Here is a 25107-nt window from a genome sequence, read left to right on the forward strand (position 1 = left end):
TGCATTGATACGTCACAACATGGCACGATTGTATGGCGATGCAAATGGAGGCTTACTGTGTAGGGAGTACAAAAGAGAGCTCTGTGTGTGCACAAAGGTGGCATTGTTATTGTGTGGGGGAACTTTTACTGTTTGATGGACACTATTATTGTGTGGGGTAGAAAAAGGGGGTACTATTCATGTGTGGGACATTGGGGGGCATTACTATTTTCTAGAGCACTATGCATAACAAATTTCTATAGAGGTGGGGAAAAGGCACAGAGAATGGTGTAAAATCAAGGAGTTAAAGCATTTATCATGGCAGTCTGCATGAGATGGAGAAGAAAAGGGAAAGTGAAGGACTCCAATCAGAGAAGAGTCATCTGTGAGTCACTGGATTTAACTGTGCAGTATTCAGTCTACAGAGTTTCTGTTTAGAAGTGGTATCCCCCACAATGTTATAACTCTATGGTAGTAATAATTGGGACAGCAAAATGCATACACTCGTGTACATGTAGCCTAAAGTGTTTATCAGTTTTGGACAATAATATCTGACCATGTGTTATGTTCAAGGGTGTACAGCTTGAGGTCGGCACTGCAACCTCCCATGCATGGGTGCAACATGCTCTAATGGTGCCCAATGCAGGACATTATATTCCTGTGCAACAGGAAATATTCTAACATCTGGCTACCCATCACCCTAGCCCCCCATATTAGTTGTTTTCATATTATCATTAGGGGAGCCAGCCACTGACTACACATTTATCCTCTAGAGAAGAATACAACATCCCAAAATGGAAAGGGATGTCTCCATTAAAAAAGCACTTCCACAAACATCTTTATTTTCTGGGCCATTAGAAAGGTATATAAGTTTTAGGTTATCTTCTTACCAGTGACTGTATTTGTAAGTTATAGCCTCCCTTCTGATCCTCAGCTGTGTCATGTGACCAACTGACACAGGACAGGAAGTCAGTTACTTCTCTATTCATTCCTATGAGACTGACGTTGATGCTTCTATAGGAATACATAGAGAAACTGACTTCCTGTCCACACATAAGATGGCATGAGCTGAGGATCAGAAGGGAGGTTACAACTCACAAATACAGTCACTGGCAAGAAAATTACTCTTTACTATAGTTTACATCATCTACCTTTCTAACAGGTCAGATAATATTTTTTTGTGGAAGTGTTGCTTAACAAAATGAAATGCACCACATGGCAGAGGAATCATTCAGTAATACAAAATGGATATTATGCAATACCTTTGGTGTCTTCATTCAACACCTCAAGGGCATTGCATCTGTTGATAGATGAGATATGATCGCTTTGGGAATGAATGCTGGAAAGCGCAGTTACGTGCACAGACCCAGCCATCATTTTGATAGATAGGTATTTGTAAGGAACAAAATTAAAAAAAAATACCTTGACATGGAAAATACCCATTTTCAATCTTCCTCTACCGATGACTCTGTAACAAGTATGTATACAGGACACCATAAAATCTGATGTGTCCTTCTAAGATATAACTGTATTTCATAGAACTGTCATGGCAGGAAAAGTCATTTCATACAGTGACAAGAAAATCAAAGGGAAAACAGATAATTTCAGCAACTTAACCTGTTCCCGACCACCCATTGACTATAAAAGTCTTGGGTGTTGAGACTTATCTCTTTAGTACATCCGTTTAGAGATCGCAGCTACACGCTAATCATGCAGTTGCTTGGCCCATGGTCAGTGACAGCAGGTCACCCCATAGAAAAGGTAGGGACTGTTTCTCTGTGTTTCTGCCTTCTGGATCGCTGGATATACAGCGCTGAAAGAGTTCTGTGTATACAGCTGAGGAAGTGATATGCTGCTTCCTGTTCTGGGCTGGGAGACTGTAGGAGCTGCCGGGTCTTCTTTAGACCTTGATCAGCCTTGCAGTGAGGCTGTACAGTGCTGCACATCCTCTTTGGGGGCTGTATTGCTACTATGTCAGCCTATGTCAGCCCCAGTTACAGAAGAAATCAATATAAAAAAATGCGATGTTAAATGTCCCACAGAGGTCTTGTAAAATAACAAAGTGTAAAATAAAAAAAACAAAAATAGAAAAGTTTAAAAAAAATAAAAAATAAAAATTTTACATGTTAAAAAACCCTCCCTTTTCCTAATTGAGTCACTTAAAAATTGTTGTAAAAATATCACATCATCTATCCCATCAGGTGAACGCTGTAAAAAAATAAAATTATGCCAAAACAGCTATCTTTTAGTCACTTCACCTCCAAATAAATAATATTGAGCAATCAAAAAGTCATATGTACCGCAAAATATAGCTAAATAAGAAAACGACAACACAAAAACATGATTTTTTCCCCCAAAAATGTTATTATTGTGTAAAACTTTTTTTTAAAAATAGACATATTTGGTTTCAGCACTTCTGTAACGACCGGCTCTACAAAAATGTTACATGAGCTACCCCATCAGGTAAATGTTGTAAACAAATAAATAAAAATTACGCCAAAACAGCTTTTTTTGTCACTTCGCCTCCCAAAAATCATAATATCAAGTCATCAAAAAGTCTTATGTACTGTACCCAAAAATAGTACCAGTAAAAAATACAGTCTTTCCTGCAAAAGGCAAGCCTTTGGACATCTACGTTGATGGAAAAATAAAAATGTTAAGGCTGTTAGTATATGGTGATGCAAAATATAAGATTTTTTTTTTAAAAGCATTTTATTATGCAAAAGTAGTAAAACATGAAAACAAACTACATAAATTTGGATTGTCATAATTGTATCAACCTGCAGAATAAAGTTATTATCATATGTATCACATGGTGAAACTCATAAAACATAAAAATAAAAAAACAATGACAGCAATTTTTGCCCACCTTACCTCTCAAAAAATGAGATAAAAAGTGATCAGAAAGCCACATGTACCCCAAAATAGTGGCAATAAAAACTACAGGTTATCCTGCAAAAAATAAACCCTCACACTGCAAGTCAACAAAAATAGCTATGGCTCTTAAAAAACATTTCAGCAAATTCCATGTTAGAAAATTGAGATGCCGCTTCTTCCCTTCTTACGTAGCTAGCACCTCTACATAATTTAGGCACATCCACCAGCAGTGCACACAGATTAAGACTGGTGTTTTAATCGCCAGTTTTTAAGAAATGTCCCCCTTTGTGCTTATAACATACTTAAAGAGGCTGTTTTCTTTTTTACAGTATCCTATTAAAAGAAACCTTTGAAGGGGGGGGCGGAGCTAGCGCCAGACGAAGATGGTGGTGTGTGTCTGAGCTCCGGATAGCCAGCATTCTTTACCTCAGCTTACGTTAGCTCCCAAGGCCTGAGAATGGTGAAAATAGGCAACCCGAGACAGGGGGAACCCTCACATCACCCGAAGTCATCTGTCGCAACGGGCGACATGGACAAATTCATTAAAAAAGCGACGGCTATCTATGTCGCTAAAGATGCCAAAATGGCGCCGACTGTGAATCCGGATGATGAAATCCAGGACACCGTTGATAGAGATAGCGATTTGGAAGACACAGGAGGTCGCTCAAATCTCCCTATATCTAGGAAATACCTTAAGTCAGTCCTAACTAAAGCCCTGGAACCTCTGGTAAGCAAAGTTTCTTCCTTACGCCAGGATATAAGGCACATTGGGGGAAGGGTGGAAGATTTGGAAACCGCACATACCGCCATGCTCGATTTTCAGGCCGCGGCTTCCAACAACCTACATGCGGTTCAGTCTCATTTAAACTCCGTCTATGCGGCCCTGGAAGATCAGGAGAATCGGGGCAGGAGAAATAATTTGAGATTTCGGGGCCTGCCTGAATCGATTATTAACTCAGAAGTACCGGAAGCAATAATGGCTCTCTGTGAACAGCTCTTGGGTCCGGACCACCCCAGCCCGATCATTGAAAGGGCTCACAGGGCCCTTCGCCCCAAACCTAAACCTGCGGAACCACCTAGAGACATAATATGTTGTTTACTAAACTTTCAAGATAAAGAAGCTATTTTGGAAAGTGCAAGAAAAAAAATCGGAAGTTCTGTTTAGAGATCACCGCATCCATGTATATCAGGACTTAGCTCCGATTACCTTAAAGAAACGCAAGGCACTTAAACCCCTGACTGAGTGGCTTATCCAGCGGAAGATCATCTATCGGTGGACTTTCCCCTTTGGCATCTCATTCCTATACAAGGGGAGCAGGATCACGATCAGAACATATGCTGACCTACAACAAGCGCTACAGCATCTGGAGATCCCTAACTTGGTGATTGAGAACTGGGACCTCATCCAGGATGTCGCCTCCCTACCTGAAGTCCAAAAACCGCAACTCTTCGAGCCCAGGAGGACCCCCAAAGCCCAGCGTCAGAGGAAGAAGGCCAACTTGATCTCTCCTAGACGTCTTTCTACAGACTCTTTTTGAACTTGGCTCCTGGTTCCTTTCTAAGTCGCAGAGGATGAGGCCTCACTGGGATGAGGTTGAAATATTCGGGTTTGCATCCTCTTCCACCCATATGTATCTACCGTTTTGATTTTTTGTTCCTTCCCTTTACCCTTTCTCCCCCCCTCCTCACCCCCTCCCCCTCTTCTCCCCCCCCCCCCTCCCTAGCCTCCCCCCCGTTTCATTGTATTTTCTTTTCTTCTTCCTTCCCTTTTTATTTCTTTAGAGGGGCCAATTCTAGTGGAGAGCCGATCTTATCATTTCTCTTTTCAATTTTGATGTAGTTGCCTCTCCTCTGGTATTACCCAGAAAATTCCGGAAGGATGGTAAGGTTGTGGGACGCGCAATTAAGGTTTGACCTGTTTGTACGGCTGGATGTCACATCTTTTCCCCTGAAGCCTACAGATCACAATATTCCTACACCTTTCAGGGCGATCCCCTCTCCCCCTCACGGTCAGGATGGATGACCTCAAATTAGCTTCTTATAACGTCAGGGGCTTTAATTCCCCTTCCAAAAGAAGGCAGGTGTTTGGGATGTTGAAAAAGGAGTGTACCTCAATAGTGTTTCTTCAGGAAACGCACCTAAAGATAGGCCATTTCCCTAATCTCTCTTATTCCTACCTTTCTCAATGGTTCCACAGTGGGTCTAATTCTTCCAACTCTAGAGGTGTGAGTATAGGGATGCATAAGGGAGTTCAGTTTCAACTTCTGGACCAATGCCTGGATCCAGAAGGAAGATTCATAATGCTGAAGGGGACAATCCTTCAACACTTATATACATTTGTTAATGTATACGTCCCTAATAAAAAAACAAATTCCCTGGTTAAAAAATATCCTGGACAAAATTAACATTTTTAGGGAAGGTACATTAGTACTAGGGGGGGATTTTAACTTGGTTTTAAACCCTCTTTTAGACTCCTCATCAGGAAAGTCTCCTCACTCTCAATCAGCAATTCGCTCCCTAACTTCTAAACTCTGGAAAGCCCAACTCATAGATGTTTGGCGAACCTTCCACCCTGACACCAAGGATTATTCCTACTATTCAAATGTCCACGGCTCTTATCAGCGTTTGGATTATTTCTTTATCTCTAAAAATCACCTCCAGCATTGTAAAGAACCATCCATAGGAAACATTCTCCTTTCTGACCACTCCCCTATTTATATATCTTTCAATTTGCCAAAGAAATGTAGAGCTTTTACATCTTGGAGATTGATTGAACAAATACTAGGAAACACAGAGTCTATTGCAAAAATTAAAAAAACTCTGACAGAGTATTTCCTCCTAAACTCCACCCCAGAAGTGTCTCCCCAGACATTATGGGATGCTCTAAAGACTGTGGTGAGAGGACAGTGCATTAGTATTGGCGCCCATCTCAAAAAAACTAGGAATCAAAAAATAAACGATCTCCATGAAAAAATTGCTCTCCTAGAAAAGGCCCACAAAGTCTCTCTACTAAAAGCCCAATTGGAGGAGTTAAACAGCTGTAGACGTTCCCTTAGAGACCTTTTAAATACTCTCTCAGCAAAGTATTACCTCAATTCGCAATATAAGATATACGCTCACGGAAACAAAGCCTCTAGGTTCGTCATGAATAGAGTTAAACAAAGGAAATCAAACAACTTTGTACATAAACTAACTAATACCTCAGGTTCACACATTTTTGATTCAGATCAAATTGCATTGCAATTTAGAAACTACTACGAATCCCCATATAACCTAGAGGGGCTCACCCCTTCTCCTCCATCTCCTGAGTTACTATCATCCTTTTCCGAATATTTGGGGAAATTACATCTTCCCTCCTTATCGGAAGAGAATAAATCACTCCTAGCCTCCCCCTTTTCTCCTACTGAACTTTTAGAGGTTATCCGTAATTCTCCTAAAGGGAAAAGTCCAGGTCCGGACGGCCTGCCTATCTCTTATTACTCTACATTTCATGATCTTCTTATTCCCCATCTCATTCAGCTTTATAACCAAACCCTAACCAATATTCCCTTATCCAAGGACATGACCAAAGCCCATATTGTCCTAATTCCCAAAGAGGGTAAAGATCCCTCACTATGCCCGAGTTATAGGCCCATCTCTCTCCTTAACATTGACCTTAAATTACTTGCTAAAATGTTGGCGAATCGTTTAGCATCTATACTACCTTCTTTGATCCACAGAGACCAGACTGGCTTTGTTAGGGAGAGAGAGGGTAAGGACAATACCGCTAGGGTCCTAAATATCCTCTTTCACGTGAAAAAAAAAGCTACTCCCTTGGTCCTTCTCAGCACAGATGCTGAGAAGGCATTTGATAGGGTTAAATGGTCCTTCATGAACTTCGTCCTCTCCTCCCAAAAATTCCCATTACCTTTCCTATCAGCCATAGAAGCCATGTATTCAAAGGCCTCCGCCTCAATATCCATTAATAATACCTTATCTTCCCCATTTATGATATCTAACGGTACCCGACAGGGTTGTCCCCTCTCCCCTCTCCTTTTTGTTTTGATTATGGAACCCCTGTTACAGTCCATTAGAACTGACAGGGATATTAAGGGCGTGCGCCTTGGGGACCAAGAACATAAGACAGCGGCCTTTGCCGACGATCTGCTGATCATGATCAGTAACCCTAGTATTGCTCTCCCCAGAGTTTATCATCACTTAGAAAATTTTAGTAAACTTTCCAATTTTAAGATTAACCACAGCAAATCTTTGATCATCCATTCTGGCCTTTCTAATTCCTTGAAAAATCGTCTAAAACTGAGCTCACCCTTTAACTGGACGGCCCCACATTTAACTTATCTTGGCATTAAAATAAGTAATGATCCCTCCCAACTTTTTGCCTTAAATTATACCCCTCTTTTGAACCACATATCCACCACCTTGAAAAACCTGGACCTGCCAATATTTTCCTGGTTTGGTAGGAAAAACCTTCTTATGTCTTTAGTATTACCCAAACTGTCTTATTTAATTCAGGTCCTCCCTATCCCTATTCCCTCCTCCTATTATGCTTTGCTTAGATCACTTTTTAGCTCATTTATCTGGAATAGAGGGAAAGCCCGTCTCTTATACAAATCCCTAAACAGACCCAAGGCTCTTGGGGGTATAGCACTTCCGGATCCTGAACTGTACGGAAGGGCCATCCTCCTCTCCAGAATTGTGGATTGGTTGAGATCTCCTCCCCACAAATCTTGGGTCCAAATTGAACAATCTTTAGCCAAAACATCCTTTAAAGCTCTCCTACTGGGCCATAAATGCCCTCCTCCTCTTTTACCAGATGTAACCCCATTAATTAAAGCTACTTATAATACTTGGAAATGGCTTCAAACCACTCATCTTCATGTCCCCTTCCCTTCTCCACTTCTTCAAATAAGAGATATTTTACAAATCGCTCCTAGAGTTTTTCAGGATAGCTTACCCACTGTCCTGAGAGATTCTGTAGTTAAGTTGAGAGATCTATACCAGGATAACAGGCCCATATCTCTTAATAGTCTAAAAGAAAGCCTTTTAATCCCACCTTCACTACCACTCAGGAATCCCATCTATTTTATTAAGGCTTACTTATCTCAACATATCTCTTATAGCGACCTGATAAGACCATTGAATTGGTTCGAGAGCTTGGTTGAGAGCCCACACGACCCTACAAAAATGATATCGAATTTCTACAGCAGAATAAGAACCCATACAACATCTATTTTGCCCTCCTTCATCGGTCTTTGGGAGAAAGATTTAAAACGCTCTTTTTCAGCTAAAGAAATTCATATTATTTTAAACTCTCCCCACAAAACGTCTAGATGCGTACGTATTCAAGAAAATGGGTTCAAGATAATTACTAGGTGGTATAAAACCCCGGATGTGGTCTCTCGATACTCTTCATCTGGTTGTGACAAATGTTGGAGATGTCTTGCTGATAGAGGGTCTTACTTACATATTTGGTGGGAGTGTCCAAGGTTACTATCTTGGTGGAACAAAATATTCCAAATTAGCAACCACATATGTGGTGGGGATCTTTCCCCCTCCCCCGAGATAGCTCTTCTGAACATTTTCCCTTTGAACCATAAAATCCCAAATCTTGGCCTTTTTAAACATCTGATCGCAGCAGCCAAACTGCTTATCCCTAGACTTTGGCTCTCCACAGAAACCCCTCCTATCAAGCAATGGCTTTCGAAGGTTGACCAGATCTACAGATTTGAGGAACTTTCCTCCTGGGAACTGAGAAACTTCCAAAAGTTTTCAAAATTGTGGGAAGCATGGAAAACATTTAGAAACTCCAACGATAGTCCGGATAGTTTCAGCTGAGTTCAGGGGTGTCCTTGGCACGTTCTAAACAGGTCTTACCTGAGGGTCTATACCCTCCATTATCACATTTCATTATCAAGATACTTCGCGCCCATACCTTGCCATCTCTCTCTCTTGTATGCCAGTTCCCTGGTAAGGGAGGCTTTATTATACGATGAAATACTTGCATTTATATTTGTCTAAGTTATGTGACGAAAAAGTTGATTGTTACTTGACGCTATAGACAGGAGGTTGCATCCTCCATATTGTATGGAAAGCTGAATTTTCTCAATAAAAAATGTATAAAAAAAAAAAAAAGAAAAAGAAACCTTTGAAAATATGCTGATCAAAGCTTGTCCTGCTATGCTAGAAGCCCCAGTAATCAGCTATGATCTGCGCGGGAACCAGGTATCAAATCTTTGGTTTCTCTGTAGCGCCATGAAAGTGAAAATGAAATATTAAATTGTGCTCCTTAAAATCAATGGACTGTCCATTGATGAAGACAGAGATAGAGATGCTCTTTGTTGTTGCTCTGCCCTCTGGCTAATAGTGTAGGTGAGGTTCCTGAATAGGGAAGAGGGCCCTCTATTAAAGGGGTATTTTGGGAGAGTATTTGTAACTAAAGTCTAGGTGATACTGATGTCAATCAAATAACAATCTTTATTCACCTTTCTGCTCCTCTCTACTTCTTAGTCTTGGTCTCGACATATTGGAAACGGCTTGGACTGCCTCCTCAGCAAATCACTGCCCACGGAAGTCCAATCCATGCAGACATACGGACATGGAATGCACACTGAGTCATTTCCATTTTTTTGTGGCCCCAATGAAGTGAATGGTTCCGCACATGGGCCACAAACAAACACAACAAAAAACGGAATGTACACGGGAAAAAAATAAGTTTGTGCATGAGCCCTAAAGGGAACATTGGCTGCAAGCCCCGAAAGACTGGAGTAGAGGATGGGAGTGGTAGTGGCTCTGGCTGCAACAGTCATGCACAGTGGCAATTCTCACACCGATATAGCGCTATATTCTACATATTCGACAATTGTACCAAGCCAACCGAATAGGAAAGTTGCTTAACTTACGCGATTCGATTAATGCACATATTTAATTGCCGATTTTTCGCATAAGATAAACTATATTAAAGAATATTTTAATTCAGTACTGACTAAAATATTTTAGCCTTCTCACATTGGTCCACAAGCAAAAAGCAGGCCGGTAATGGACTATTACTTGTGGGCCAATGTGAGAAGGCTAAAATATCTTACAATTAGCGAAAAACAGGGATGAACAGCACTCCTTAGTATCAGTGCGGTGGGTGCACGAAAGAATACCCCCAATCCAGCGTACATAACAAGAGATAAGCAAAAATAAAAAACTGGAGACAGCATGTCCAAAGTGATGGAATTTAATCCGGATGCAACGTTTCGGCTCAAAACAGCCTTTGTCAAGCTTGACAAAGGCTGTTTTGAGCCGAAACGTTGCATCCAGATTAAATTCCATCACTTTGGACGTGCTGTCTCCAGTTTTTTATTTTTATTTTTGCTGATCTCTGGCTAAAATATCTTAGTCAGTACTGAATTAGAATAGTCTTCATTATTTTATATAGTTTATCTTATGAGAAAAATGCGCATGCGCACACGAATATTTCAATAACGATTTTTCGCAATAGAATAGCATTGTACGAATATAACGAAGTCTCGAATTAGCGAATATATCACAAATATTTAGCAAAATATTCGTAAAATATTGCGAATTCAAATATAGCACCTGCCGCTCATCACTACCGGTGTGGTGTCTCATAGCTAAGGCAGGGTTCCCCTGTAAAAGGGTTTAATGTGCATTTCCTGTATGTATGCTACCAAAAAGTTCAGAAATGGAATTTATGGTGTATATATGCATTTTTTGTGTACCGAGCAGTTAACAGGTCATAATTGTCACCATAGGGAGGAGTTGCTAGATCAGTCTAGGAGAGAGAGAGTCTGGACACTAAGGTGAGTCAATGAAAACAGACAGTCTGGGATCAAAGCAGCAAACATACAAAGGAGAACTTTTTCAAAGCATTTCAGTGTTGAGAGGTGGTGTGTGCATAAGCTTTGTGGAGAAAAACTGCCTTAAAAAATACTTAGAGTTTGTATGGCAAACTTGTTCAGGCAATAGAAATCTTAGGGTGCCCGGACATACTTTACAAGGACACTGTGGAAGTTGCTAAATAATATTATCCCTCTGAGGATGTTGTGGAGGCATATATTGTGAGTACGCCAACCTGTAAAAAGGGTGCAGACCTAAGTCTGACATTGGGGGCCGCCATGTGGTTGCATAGTTAAAGAGAAGTATTGTACCCTTATTTCTGGATGCTTATGCAAAAGTCAGCTAGAGAACTGTAGTGTGATGAATATTGCTTTAGAGAACTATCTTGGCCTGGTAACTATTACTGTAGCCATATAACCTGTGAGATTTATGGAAGTTGCGTAAAAAATGCTGTCCATACATGCTGAGAACTGTGACTAATGTACCTGAACTTGCTCCTTCAGTAAGAATGGTTCTGCTCTTAAAACTGCCTCACCATTACTCTACGCTGCAGGGGACCCTGCCTTGCACCTGATAATTTCTCACCATTAAGAGCACCCGAACCACCATCAGGCTGGAGAAACCCCAGAACCAAGGTGTGCCTCGATGAGAATAAAAGGGCGCCCTTCCCATCACTGCACCACTCATGGGAGCGTCAGAGTGAGTAACCACTACAACCATCATTCTTGCTCCTCTCTTCTCACCATCTCCTAGTCTCTCTACACAAGTGTTTTACATAATAGACACCTGCCAGTAGAGTCTGTGATCAGAGAAAAATTTGATCATGGACTTTTAACCACTCAGATGCTGTGTTTAATTGCAACCATGGCATACAAGTGGTCATTTACTGGGCTTCTCCTGGTGACAAGAACATGGAAGCTGTTTCATTGCTATGGAAGATTGGGTGCTTGTAAAGGTCTCCCTGGCCTACCATAGTTAAAGGGGTTGTCCGGGTTCAGAGCTGAACCTGGACATAACCCGTTCTTCACCCCTCCGGGCCCTGCTGAGTGGAGCATCAGAACATTTCATACTCTAATGCTCTCTCTTGCCCTGCACTGCATCAGACAGGGCAAGGGCCGTTTGTTTACATTTTTACACTGCTAGGCGGAGATGACGTCACCAGCACTAATAAGTGGTCTATAGCACTGCCCTAGGCTGTTTTGCAGGCTAGGGTACTGCTAATTACTGTCTTTTAGTGCCGGTAATGTCACCGGGCTCAATGCTAGGCAGATGTCTCTGCTTTTACTTTTTTCATATTTTGTAATGTTGTGGGCTGTGGTAAAATACATAAAAAAATCAAGTTTTTACCCATCAATTTGCACTCAGTAGCCAATAATCAAAAAGGGAAAACAGAATTATAGAAATATTTACAAGTTTCTTAAAAAGGAAAAACTAAATTTTTGCAAGGACATAAGTATTACAACCCTTTGCTATGACACTTGAAATTTAGCTCTGGGGTCCTCCCATTTCTCTTGATCAACTTTGACTGGACATGATTTGTGAAGACACATAACTATCTATGTAAGGTCTTATAGCTGACAATGTATATGGGAGCAAAAAACAAGCCATAAGGAGGAGGGAACTGCCTGTAAAGATCAGAGACATGGTTGTGGGAGACACAGATCTGGAGAAGGGTACAAAACATTTCTGCTACACTGAAAGTTCCCAAGAGCACAGTGGCCTCCATAATTTTTAAATGGAAGACGCTTAGAACAACAAGAACTATTCCTAGAGCTGGCCGCCTCAATAAACAAAGTAATCGGGGAAAAGCACCTAGGTAAGACAGGTAACTAAGAACCCAATGGTCATGAGCTCCAAAGATCCTTTGTGCAGATAGGAGTAACTTCCAAAAGTTCAACCATCAATCCAGCATTCCACCAATCTGGGATTTATGGGAGACTGACCAGAAAGAAGACTCTGCCCAGTAAAAGACACATGAAAGTTTGCATAAAAGCACCTTAAGGACTTTTGGACTCTGAGAAACAAGATTCTCTGCTGTTGGCCTCACTTTAAAGCATCATGTATGAAGGAAACTAGGCACTGCCTCCAGAGAATCCCTACAGAAAAGCATGGTGTTGTAGTATCATGCTGTGGAGGTATTTTCAGTGGCTGGAACAGGTAGACTGGTCAGAGTTGAGGAAAGCTGAATGGCACAAAGTACAGAGATACTCTAGACCCAAGACTGGGCCAAAGATTCACCTTCCAACAAGACAATAACCCTAAGCACACAGCCAAGACAACACGATAGTGGCTTAGGGACAACTCTGTGCATATCCTTGAGTGGCCCTGCCAGAGCCCTAACTTGAATCCAATCAAACATCTCTGGAGAGACCTGAAAATGGCTGTCCACTGACGGTCCCCATACAACCTGACAGAGTTTAAGAGGATCTTGCATATAAATATATCAGAAAATTCCCAAACCCAGATGTGGTAACCTTGTGGCATCATATTCAGGAAGACTGGAGGCAATAATCGCTGTCAATAGTGTTTCAACTAAGCACTGAGTAAAGGGTCTGAAATCTGAATACTTACATCAATGTGATATTTTATAGATTAGAGTATTGAGTGCAGAATGATGAGGAAAACTTGCATTTTATTTTTCATTTTAGCACATAGCTGCAACGTAACAAAATGTGAAAACTATCTGAAGACTTTCTGAAGGCATTGCATATAGACATAAACGTAATTCAGTAACAGTTATCAAGGTTGTTCTACAGGACATGCATAAAGAAGAAATTTTTATGTGTTGGAACATGAGTACATCTCCAAATGCCTTACTATTGTCCAGATGGTTGGCCTTGATAATTTTTTCAGAATAGTCAGAAACGCTGGAACATTCAATCTAAAAAAAATAAGGTACACACAATAGTTAGGTCAGAGGTGCTGCAGCAAGTAACAGAACAAACTGAGATTACATGTGTTTACTTTTCAAGTGCTTTGTGATGGTACATAAAGTCTGATTGACATTTGACATGTTGGCTTCTAAGGGATTTGCTACAGAATGCTATTGTTGCTGGCATCATGTGTTGAATGAAGTGGTTGCTCTTGATATTACCACAGAAGGTGCTTAGCAGCCACTCATGTATTACATGGTGCCCTTTGAAATAAATTAACCACCATGCAATAGGATAGTGTTCAGCCTGAAAAGACAATGGCATGAATACCTGAGTGGTGAACCAGAGAGCCCCGACGCACGTTTCACGTAAGCTTCCCTGAGGAAGCTTACGCGAAACGTGCATCGGGGCTCTCTGGTTCACTACTCAGTTATTCATGCCATTGTCTTTTCAGTAACCGTTCATTATACCATCCATGTACTATGTACTCTGCACTTTGCACTTTATATTGATGTACTGTTTTTGGTCTTAGTATTGTGCTGACGGCTCTGGCTGGGTCCATATATTATATGCCCAATTTGGGTTATCTACTTACTACGTAGCATCTTTGTGACCTAGTCAGTATTGCTATATATTCCCTAGTGGTGTTCTGTTTTTATCCTGTGTGTTCTCCATTCACCATTGTATTGTCTTTCATTGTATTTTATTGGATTCTTTGTCTCTTTCTTGAGATTATAATAAAGTTTATATTCATTGTTATTTGTGCTAGTCTCTCTCTCCTTTGGTGTCATGATAGGTGTTCTATAATGTCTATATACCCCATGAGAGCTTTAAAGGGAACCCGTCACCTGGATTTTGGGTATACAGCTGAGGACATGGGTTGCTAGATGGCCGCTAGCACATCCGCAATACCCAGTCCCAATAGCTCTGTGTGCTTTTATTGTGTAAAAAAAATGATTTTATACATATGCAAATTAACATAAAAGAGTCATATCTTACTTGTGTGACCAGAGAAGAGTCATATTTTCAAGCTCTGACTCGTCTCAGGTTAATTTGCATATGTATCAAATCGGTTTTTATACACAATAAAAGCACACAGAGCTATGGGGACTGGGTATTGCAGATGTGCTAGCGGCCATCTAGCAACCCATGTCTGCAGCTCTATACCCCAAATCCCGGTGACAGGTTCCCTTTAAGAAAGGATAATCCCTTTATTTACTAATGCAATTATAAGATATTAATCTACATGCTCTTCTATTCAGATCTTCAGATCACTTTGGAGATACTTTGAAGTCTAATAGGAATTATTTATAAGGGGATTTTACTAAAATGTAAACTTTTACCAGCCAAGTGTGAATAAAGTCTAGCACACTCTTCTTCATGCAACAGTTGTCTTTATTTCAATCCTTACAAAACACCATCCAAGCCATATTGATGGGGTGTAGCAGAAAAATGTGAATCTGGAGGAACCCTGCGTTTCTGACAACTCTAATCCTTAATCTTTACCAAGGTAAGGCAATTATACTTTGCAAGAACTTGAGACCAGCAGGTCGAGGAATGTGCTTTAACCTAACGGAAAGTCCAAGTAAGTATTCTTGTGAGCTGGTCAGTCCTATTGGAATTTGTTGGTGGGTCCTTTAGATCCTTTGTTGAGTTGGAGGGAAGTAATGTCTATACAATCCTAATTGAGATAATCACTTCAGTCCTCCCACCTATATACTCACCTTTTACTTCTTAAGTGACATCCAAAAATTCTGATTTATCTAATGCTAAGCATTACAGACATTCATGGATGTTGGACATTTCAAATTCACACTCTCTAGTTGTCTGAAAACATAAGCTAGAAATAATTCAAGGGAAATACATCTACAATGTGTCTTTACTTCATTCATATAACGTAGACCCTCACTGATTCCAAATCTGAGGAACTACATCTCATGCTGGAAATTGTAATTTTCAACCACTGAAGAGCCACGGGTTGGACAACACTGCTCTAGAGCAGTTTTGACACCACTGGACTATTTCTACCTCTGGAAGTTGCACTATTAGAGGATAAGCTGGAATTTGATTCAACCATTAGGCTAATGCTATAAGGATCTCATTGCATTTTCTGTCATCTTACATCAGATGCTTACATTACGAGAAGCTCTCTATCACAGTCTAGAAATAAAAAGAGCATGTTATGTTCAGGAGGCGGCAGCACCTACAGCATGATGGGCAGCTCTTCAAAAAGAGTAATCCATTGTATTTCAGTAGTAAGACCATTAGTCCATGTGCTGTTAGTTTTGGAAGAAGCAGAATAATAAGAAAGGAAATACACAGTGAGAACATGGAGCAACTTAAAGCTAGAATGGTTTAAATGTCCCAAAGGTACACTAACTTGCTAATTGCAACAACATATCTGCAGCTCTTATTTCTGCAATGATTTTCTGGAATACTAATTGTCTGAATGTAAGGAGCAAGAACATCCAAAATCATGCATTACTTTATACCATGTAGAGAGAGATAGAAACGGAATATGTGTCCTTAACATTAGAGTATCCAAAGCAGAACTAAGGTCTACATATGCACTAAGTGGCCCGACAGAACAGCCAATAAATAGGCCAGATGAAGTCCCCATCCCCCAGCAGTGCTCTACTCTTTTATGTGTGAGATGACCTCCCTTGGCCAAATACTGTAAGTGGAGAAAAGAAGTGACACTTTACCAGATCCTGCATGAGGACAGAATAGGTTACCCTAGAGCAGTGATGGTGAACCTTTTAGAGACCGAGTGCCCAAACTGCAACCCAAAAGCCACTTATTTATCGCAAAGTACCAACACGACAATTTACCCTGAATACTACAGTCCAATGTCTTCCATGTACTTTATCATTTAGCTATAATAGCCTGCCTACATTCAATGTTCTGCCTGTGCTGTTGGCAAGAAAAGTCTAAGGCATATTGGTACACCATAGACTTTTTCCAGTGTGCGGGTGTCCACAGAGAGGGCTCTGAGTGCTGCCTCTGGCACCCATGTCATAGGTTCGCCACCACTGCCCTAGAAGCATGTTGTCTACACATAATGTCCAACTGCTACAGAAGTGGTCCACTGCTTAAATGGGAAAATGTATTTTATGTATTTCCTGTATGTGATTTGCACAAGGAGCTAACAGCCCGTAGTAACCACTGCTAGGTGGGGCTGTTCCACCCTTTAAATAGGGAGAAGTGAGTGAGTGCAGAGTGAGACAAGAGAGGTGTAAGGAAGTGAAGAACAGCCCTAGGAAAGAACCAGGCAAAGAAGAGCAAAGGATCTGACCAGCACCTGGATCTGAATACTTTTGTAATTGCATTTAATAAAAAAATTATTACAGCTACTGACTTATTCAATGAAATCTATTTGTATAGCGCCACCTGCTGTTTGCTATTTTTCTAATTTCTATGCCCTGCTAACTGAGACGGAAGCACATGCTCAGTTCCATCCTTCAACACTGCAACAGAAAGGACACACCCCAGAGGAAGGGCACATCCCCTAAGCTGACAGCTTAAAATAAATCAAGCAAAACAATTGGAGCAATGAACGGGGAGATCTCTGGATCCGTGTGAGTACAGGGCTGGTTCTAGGTTTGTTAGAAAGATATTGTTATGTATTATATTGTGTATGATTTTCATTTTTACATTAATCATGGGATAACACCTTTAAGTGAAAAAAACATTGAGGAGCATACCAGTGTTGAGAGGAGGTGTGGAGATGAATTGTCTAAGAGGCCTCTGGGCTCCACAGCTAATTTGTCCAGGAGATAAAAGGTTTTGGGAGTCTGGACCTGCTTTAGAGGCAGACTGTGGATCTGCTACACCCAGCAGTGGAAACCTCTAGTACCACATTGTAATTACCTAATTAAAGTGAGAGTGCAGAAAGCTGCAAGTGAGGTGTTGCACCCCTATTTCTAGATGCTAACTGTAGAGAAAAAAGTGCAGTGTGAGGAAGATTGTTCTAGAGAGGGAAAATTGGCTTATGAACTACTTTGTAGGAGTAAGAACTGTAAGAACTGGGAAAGTGCAAAGCTATGTAAGGTCTACTGGTCCATGCCAAGTATGAACTCTGACAACTGCTGTGAATACGCTATTGGAACTTTGATTGCCAGTAAAGCTCTGTTATACCATTAAACTGGCCTCATCATTGTCTCACACTTTAGGGAACCCGGCTTTGCACCTCAAAAACTCACCTCCACCAAGGGCACCCCTCCTCACACCAGACAGGAGCCCCAAAACCAGGGTGTTCTGCAAAAAGAAGGAAAGGACCACCCTTCCCATTACTGCACGGCCCCTGGGAGCGCCAGAGTGAGGACCACTACCGTGAGTAGCTACTACAACCATCATAGCTACCAGCACTTCTGTCCTCCACTCCTCTCACCTCTCCTGGGCCCACTGCATATACTGTGGTATACACATACCAAATGTTGAGAACCTAGGGCTTATAGGTGGGCAGTATATATATGAAAGAATATTTCCAGCTCTTTGACCGATGACCAGATTCCCTTGCGTTATGTGATCATTTGTCATGACGTAAGGGAAACCAGTCACCGCTGCAGTCAGTAATTGGCTGCAGGTGGCGTTAAACCAGATGTTTTCAGCAAGGGAGCACAGCGCAGCATCGCAGGCTGGGAGGAGAAGGAGCAGGGAGAATGCACTGGGAAGTAGGTAATTAAGCTTCCCTTTACAGGTCATACCAATTGGGGGGTTGGCTAAAACCTCTTTCAATCTTCCACAACCCTTTAATGTTTTAAAATGTGCTATACTATGCCATATTATTTGTACAGTATGTACAGGACTTCAGACTGAATCACAGGGTTAATTTTAGTCCCTTACCAACTGTCTCTAGGAAAGCCTAAACCCTTGGGCTCCTTCCTGTGAAGTGGGTTGGTTGGTTCTAGGCAGGAGTGTGACCATCATCTCCAGTCCTGTAGCAGCCTCAGACCACGTTAGGGACTCAGTGAGAAGGCCAGAAAAGATCCCAAAGAAGGATTGTAGATCAGAATCCTTTAGAGGGTTGAGCAGCCAAAAAAGAGGGTGTGCATGGGCAAAGTCTGTGAAGGTAATGCTTGTCTAAGGCTACTGGACTTCACAGCCTTGAGTTACTCTAAAGGCTTCTGTCTCAATTATGGCAGCTGGCAAGGGCTCATTTTCGGAGTCTACACTCTAGAGTGAGAATTGTAGATGTTTTGTGAGGAATTGCACCCTTCAGCTGCATTGGGACATTAGGTATTATTACACACAAAAGCATATCTCTGTGGGGGGCTCCGGAGATAATACAGTGATTCAGCCTCAGAACCTGATGTGATTTTGGAACTGTTCAAAAACATCCATTTACATGTGGAACAGATTTGCACTATCCAATTCAGTAAAGACTGTAGTCCAGATTTTACTACTCCTATAGATGGCATAACCAGATGAAGTGACCTGCACCAGGGACTCAGGCTTGCTGATAAATGTTGTACTGGGATAGATACTTTTCTGATTCTTTTCCAACTATTGGTTGGCTTTGAGACTACTTTTTACATCAGAAATGTGGCTAAATTTTGGCACAAAATGGCACATCTTAGGCTCCACTGTCTTTCCCCCAAAGCTCTGTTCACTTTCTGCTAAGCCCACCCCGTTATCGATCATGTAAAAAAAAGTGGAAAACCTAGGTGCACCAAATATTGCTGATTTATACAACTTTTTGCTGCAGATACATTAATAAATCTGGCCCTGTGAGTTAAACTGCATCTACCTGTCTTTGCGCCTCACCACCAGCAACATCAAGTGCACCCTACCATGCATCAGGCAGGAGACCCTAACCTGGCTGTGCCCAAGGAATATTAATACTAGGTACCCCCTCTTCACTGTGAACAGTCCAGGGAGCAAGAGAACAGGACAGTCGCTACCATGAGTACTACCACCACCTCACACTACTCCTCCTCCTGTCTTTTCCTCCCTGCTGGGTCAAAAAAAATCAGAAAAGGTCTATTTTTTCCTGAAACATTGCCACTATTGTCCATGGGCTGTGCATGTTATTGCAGACCAAGTGAATAGGGCTGAGCTGTAATACCAACACAGCCCTTGGACTCTTGTGGAAGAAAAACTGATATCTCATACAATCCCTTTAATAAATAGAATTTAATAAATTTAAAAAGGTTTGACTGCATTCTATGTTTAGCATTAATTTATTTTGAGAAATTGCTAAGCATCTCTTTTTATTTCAGAATAAATCACGATAATCAAGTTTAAGCCCTCGGTTTTAGAGTACGGCATGAAATTTGATAAGATTTTACTCACCCCGTATACTTTCTTTGCTCCAGCCTTTGCTGCGAACATGGAGAGAATTCCAGTCCCACTACCAACATCCAAGACAATTTTATCCTTAAACACATGTTTATTGTGATACATGGAGTTTCTGTACGTCAATGTGCGAATTTCATCTTTCAACATTTCCTACAAAAAAATAATTCATTAGTAAAAAAAAAATCATTAGTAAATAAGGTTTAAAAAGTTAATGCTCCTCTCATCCAAATAATTGAACTTACATATGCTTATGTAGCATGCACACTTCTAGGTATTTTTGTGCTGAAAGTAATGGTTTCTAAATATATGTCCTAGTAGGGACCTGTAGACCCCTTCAAGCTCCAGCTCTGGGAATCATATTAAACTTCTATATATATATTTTTTCATTAACTTTTAAGTTCATATATGAATTTTGGCCAGGCTGTTTTCACATTTCTCTTTTTCCCACATTTGACATGCGGAAATGCTCCCTTAATTGTTGCAACAATTGACCCAACATATGCCAAAACAGTTATGGATGATGTATGCAGCTATATGGTAGAGAGTTGCAGATCTCGAAGCTTTGCTTTTGGTAGCATACATTAGGAGAGGTTAGGGTTTCATGATGACAGAGAGTGACCCGCTAATGACTGCTGTGTTTCCCTATGGGATAAAAATGTGGAAATTATCTTTTCACCTTTCACCTTTCTATACCATAGGATACCCCATAGGAAAACATTAAACATTACTTGTGAAAGAACTTCTTAAAAGTTCTGGGTTTGGGGTGCCCATGCCAGGGGTTCCACTGTTTAAGACACAGCAACATTCCACAATATACAAAGTAAGACAGCACACACTATGGTAAATGCAGTGCAGACATTTTATTAAAGGGGTTGTCCAGCTTTTTAAAGCTTTTTTGTTCAACTACCTCCCCTTCCCCCGTACTTATCTGCTTCCAACCGCTCAGTTCTGGCTTCTTTGGTATGCTGCTGCTTTTACTGCCCTCTGGTCCCCGCTTGTACAGTACCCCAGACCGGGGGTATCTGCAATATTGTTGTATATTTGTTTTATATGTTCCTGCTGTGTACATCAGCAAAAGACGTGTGGTTGGCAATGGTTGGCAGGAACAGAGCTAACCACCTTGTTCCTCCCATCTTGGTAAGAGTGGGCTGGTCCTACTTTCTGCCAGTAGGAGAAGTTCCAGAGAGACAGCAGAGAGAGAGGAAGCGCATGCCAGAGCTCCTACTATTAGCAAACTTAACAAGTGCTCCTGTGATACAATCATTCCACAAAAAAAGCCAGAATTGAAAAAGCTGTTTCCAAAGAAGCGTCAGTGTGTCTAGACAGCTCAGTGATCAGCAAAATCACAGCTTTACAGTCCCTACTGCAGGGGAAGGACTATGGTTCAGACACCCAATTATCTAGACCTCTTCCAGGCTAGCCAAACACCAGGCCTGTACCCTACCTATCCCCACAAGTGCCTGCAAGTGTCATTTAATTGCCACATAACCAGCCACCATGCCTCATCAGCTGATGAACAAAACAGCATTTTGTACTTCTACTGTTGGATGTACCATAAATTATATTTTGCACTAAGAGAGATTCTTACTTCTGGCCAGCAAAGTGAATACAGTGGTGGACTAAAGGTGCAGGAATTGAGTGGAAGGGAGCAGGTAAGTATTCTTCCCTCCACAGGTCCGGTGGATGGGTGGTGAACAAAAAAAGCTGAAAACCCTTTTGTAAACATGTGGCAACATTTCAGACTAACAGTACTTTCATACTTACGGCAGAGGATTCCGGCAGGCAGTTGCATCGCTGGAACTGCCTGCTGGATCCGGCAATCTGGACGCAAACTGATGGCATTTGTCAGACGGATCCGGATGCGGATCTGTCTGACAAATGCATTGAAATACTGGATCCGTTTCTCCGTTGTCTTCTGGAAATTAATTATTATGGATCCGTTATAAATTTTTATTGGCATTTTTAAAGGTCTGACCCATGCGCAGACCTGAAAGCCGGATCCGTTTTGCTGGAACACTTAATGCTGGATCCAGCACTAATACACTTCAATGTAAATTAATGCCGGATCTGGCATTCCGGCAAGTGATCAGTATTTTTGGCCGGAGAGAAAACTGCAGCATGCTGTGGTATTTTCTCCATCCAAAAAACGTAAGAGGGGCCGAACTGATGCATCCTGATGCATCCTGAACGGAATGCTCTCCATTCAGAATGCATTAGGAATGCTAGTGTGAAAGTACCCTAAAGCCCTTTATCAAGCACTGCATCTATTTTGGTGTGAGCTTGCTTACTTGGTATATAAGGAAACATTAAAGTCAGCCACAAATCAAAGACATCTCTGGATCTTCATTCAATGTATTTTGGATAGAGATTCTTTCCAAAAGAGCTGACATAAAAATCATGCAAAAGACTAATTCCATATATTCCCATGCGCATAAAATAATTAAAAGTAGGTAGCAATGTACGGTGCCAACTTTTTGCCTGCATTTTAGATCTATTCCCAAGGTTTCAGCCTTCACCAACGAATAATTGCAATGTCTAAGAACACTTCCCTAGACAATTGCATTTTAAAGCAAATGGATTTTTTCCATCTAAAATAAAGGCTTAATAAAATGGTTATTTAAGCAAAACCCAAGAAAAAAAAAATTGAAAAGACTGAAATACAATACGTCTTGCAATTAAAATATTCCATAGATGGTAAACATTGTCGCAGAGAGCAATGAATCAGGCAGTCTACGCATTATTGGCATAAATAATTAGACAGACGTTATATATATCTTGGTCTGGCTCACATCAGTCGCTTTGGCACATAAATCTAATTTTTATTGAATTGCTTAATTGCTTTAATTGAACAAATACATTAGAAGGGGGGTGACATTTGTAGAGGGATTCTCTATATAGAAGAAGCTTTCTGGTGAACTGGTTTCTTTCAGAGCTTTCTGGTATCTTTAATCCCTTGGCCAGGGCACCCCCAAGCTGACAACTGGGGTCCATGTTCTGCCCTAGCTATAGTATAGGCGATTCCATAAAAACACATACTGTCATGGGCGGATTAAGTGGCCCAAAGGCCCTGGGTTGTTCCTCAAGCTTGGCGACCACAATTTATCCAACATCGAGAGCCCATTAACAGGTATCACACTGTATGCCTACACATACAGTGGGATCTGTTGCAGTTGTCTGTCAAAGGTATACATCAGGGGATCCAACGTATACCTCCAACGTAGGTATCTAACTGTGATGTGAACAGAGCCTAGGGGTCTATTAACACTTCAAACTATACAGTGGAGGTGTATATCGGGAATTTCTGGACATACAACTCTAAGGTATACATTGATGTTGTCTCCTATGTTTAATCAAACGCATTTTGTGCAGTATACAGTAAATGTTTTGTGGGATACCTTTGCATGGAATAGCGCAGCAGTTGAAAATAAAGGCATCCTGACATATATACCATCATGATGGAGGCCAAAAAGACACTCTTTAGGCCATTGTTGAGTGGATAAGGGCCTATGTATACATTTGACATATGTGCCGTGAACTTTCCAGGTCCAATCGTCAAACACACACTGAAAGTGTGAATTCACCCGAAGACATTTAAGGAGGAAGTTTCTAGGTAAGCAATAATAAATAATGATAACCCTTAGAGTCTTTGAAGCTATTAGAGGTCCCAGCAGAAATAAAGTGAAGAAAGCTCATTACTATAGTGTGGATTTTTTCAGTGCAGATTTCAAAACTGTGTCAGGAAGAGAAGTGTTCCTACTTGCATCAAAACCACAGCAGGCATCCAACTGGGGTTTAGTCCCTTTGAATGGGGTCAGATACACATTATTCAAATTATAAATCTCCACCAGAAGTCTGAGAGTCCGCCTTAGATTTCTCCCGAGGCAAATACACGTCGTATTTTTCCAACATGTATTTTACGCTGTGTGAACCCTCTAGAGTTAATGCTTTAGAACTAGGACCATGAAAGCCTCTGTGGGAATTCCACAGAAATTATTCAATTAAAGACTTAGAATGAATAAAAACTAAAGTAATAAGATCAGAGTGCTATCATATATTCCATTTATTAGTTCATTCAAAATGTTAGAGATAGTGATAAAAAAAATGTTCTCGAACAGCACCTTTAAATTCCTTTTAAAGGGAACCTGTCAGGTTAAACACGGTATCTGAGCTGAAGGCAGTATGCTATAGAGCAGGGGTACTCAACTAGTTTTATTAAAGGTCCACATACCTGGGTCTGCAGTCAGGTGAAGGTCCGAGCTGAACGCCAACAGTAAGGATGCCATGCGATCATGTGATCCATGCGCGTGGGGCGCTCTGACGTTATAGTGGAGCGCCCCGGGTAAGTCCCAGAATTAGTAATGGCAACATTAGTGCCCCAGTAAGAATAATGCCCCCAGTAAGAATAATGTCCCCATTAGTGCCCCCAGTAAGAGTAATGCCCCCATTAGTGCCCCCCTTCTCTGCTTTTGCAAAAAAATAAAAAATTATAATTAGCATTCACCTGGCTGCGGTGAACATTCACTGCTGACTGCATGCTCAGGACCGGTGCTCCAACGTGATGGCGTCTTGTAGGTCCTGTCTTGAGCTTCTAGTCAGCAGGGAGTGTTCTCCACAGCGTGAGCAAATGGAGGTGGAGGTACCGTAATTTTATTAATTTTTTTACTAGCACAAGTTGCAGTGGAGGTAACGGCTGTACTAATGGGCGTTCCATGATGGAAGCGCTCATTAGTAAGGGTACTTTCACACTTGCAGCAGGACGGATCCCACAGGCTGCTCACCCTGTCAGATCCATTTTGCCACTACTTCGCCGTGCCGCTGCTCTGTGCCCATCGACTATAATGGGGATGGGGGCAGAGCTACGGCGCAGCACGGTGAGAGGCCGCCAGACTAAAAGTACTACATGTCCGACTTTTTCGTCTGGCGGCCTCACGCCGTGCACTGCCATGCTGCACCGTAGCTCCACTCCCGCTATAGTCAATGGGGAGTGGCAGTCCGGCGAAATAGCGGCAGGACGGATCTGACAGGGTGAACAGCCTGTCGGATCCGTCCTGCCGCAAGTGTGAAAGGAGCCTAACAGTCCTTACAGGAAAATTCTGGCACCGGCAAGGGAACTAAAATACCAGCCTTGTTGGTGAACTACTGGCCGGGTGGCAACCCAAGCCACAGAACAGACATATGATAGTTTTGTTCCGCATCCAATTCCCATTATTGGGGGATTGGATGCGGCCCCTTA

General features: G+C 41.5%; 1 protein-coding gene across 1 annotated transcript in view; it reads right to left on the reverse strand.

Annotated features, from left to right (window-relative positions):
* PRMT8 (protein arginine methyltransferase 8) overlaps window positions 1–25107 on the reverse strand; it is a 374391-nt gene that overhangs the window by 191361 nt on the left and 157923 nt on the right. The window contains exons 3-4 of the mRNA XM_040439278.1: window positions 19869–20024; window positions 13519–13582 (exon numbers count right to left, since the gene is read on the reverse strand). Of these exons, the coding sequence (XP_040295212.1) occupies window positions 13519–13582; window positions 19869–20024 (220 nt within the window). The remainder of the gene's footprint in view (window positions 1–13518; window positions 13583–19868; window positions 20025–25107) is intronic.

Source organism: Bufo bufo, chromosome 1, assembly GCF_905171765.1.
Source record: "Bufo bufo chromosome 1, aBufBuf1.1, whole genome shotgun sequence".
Lineage (NCBI taxonomy): Eukaryota > Metazoa > Chordata > Amphibia > Anura > Bufonidae > Bufo > Bufo bufo.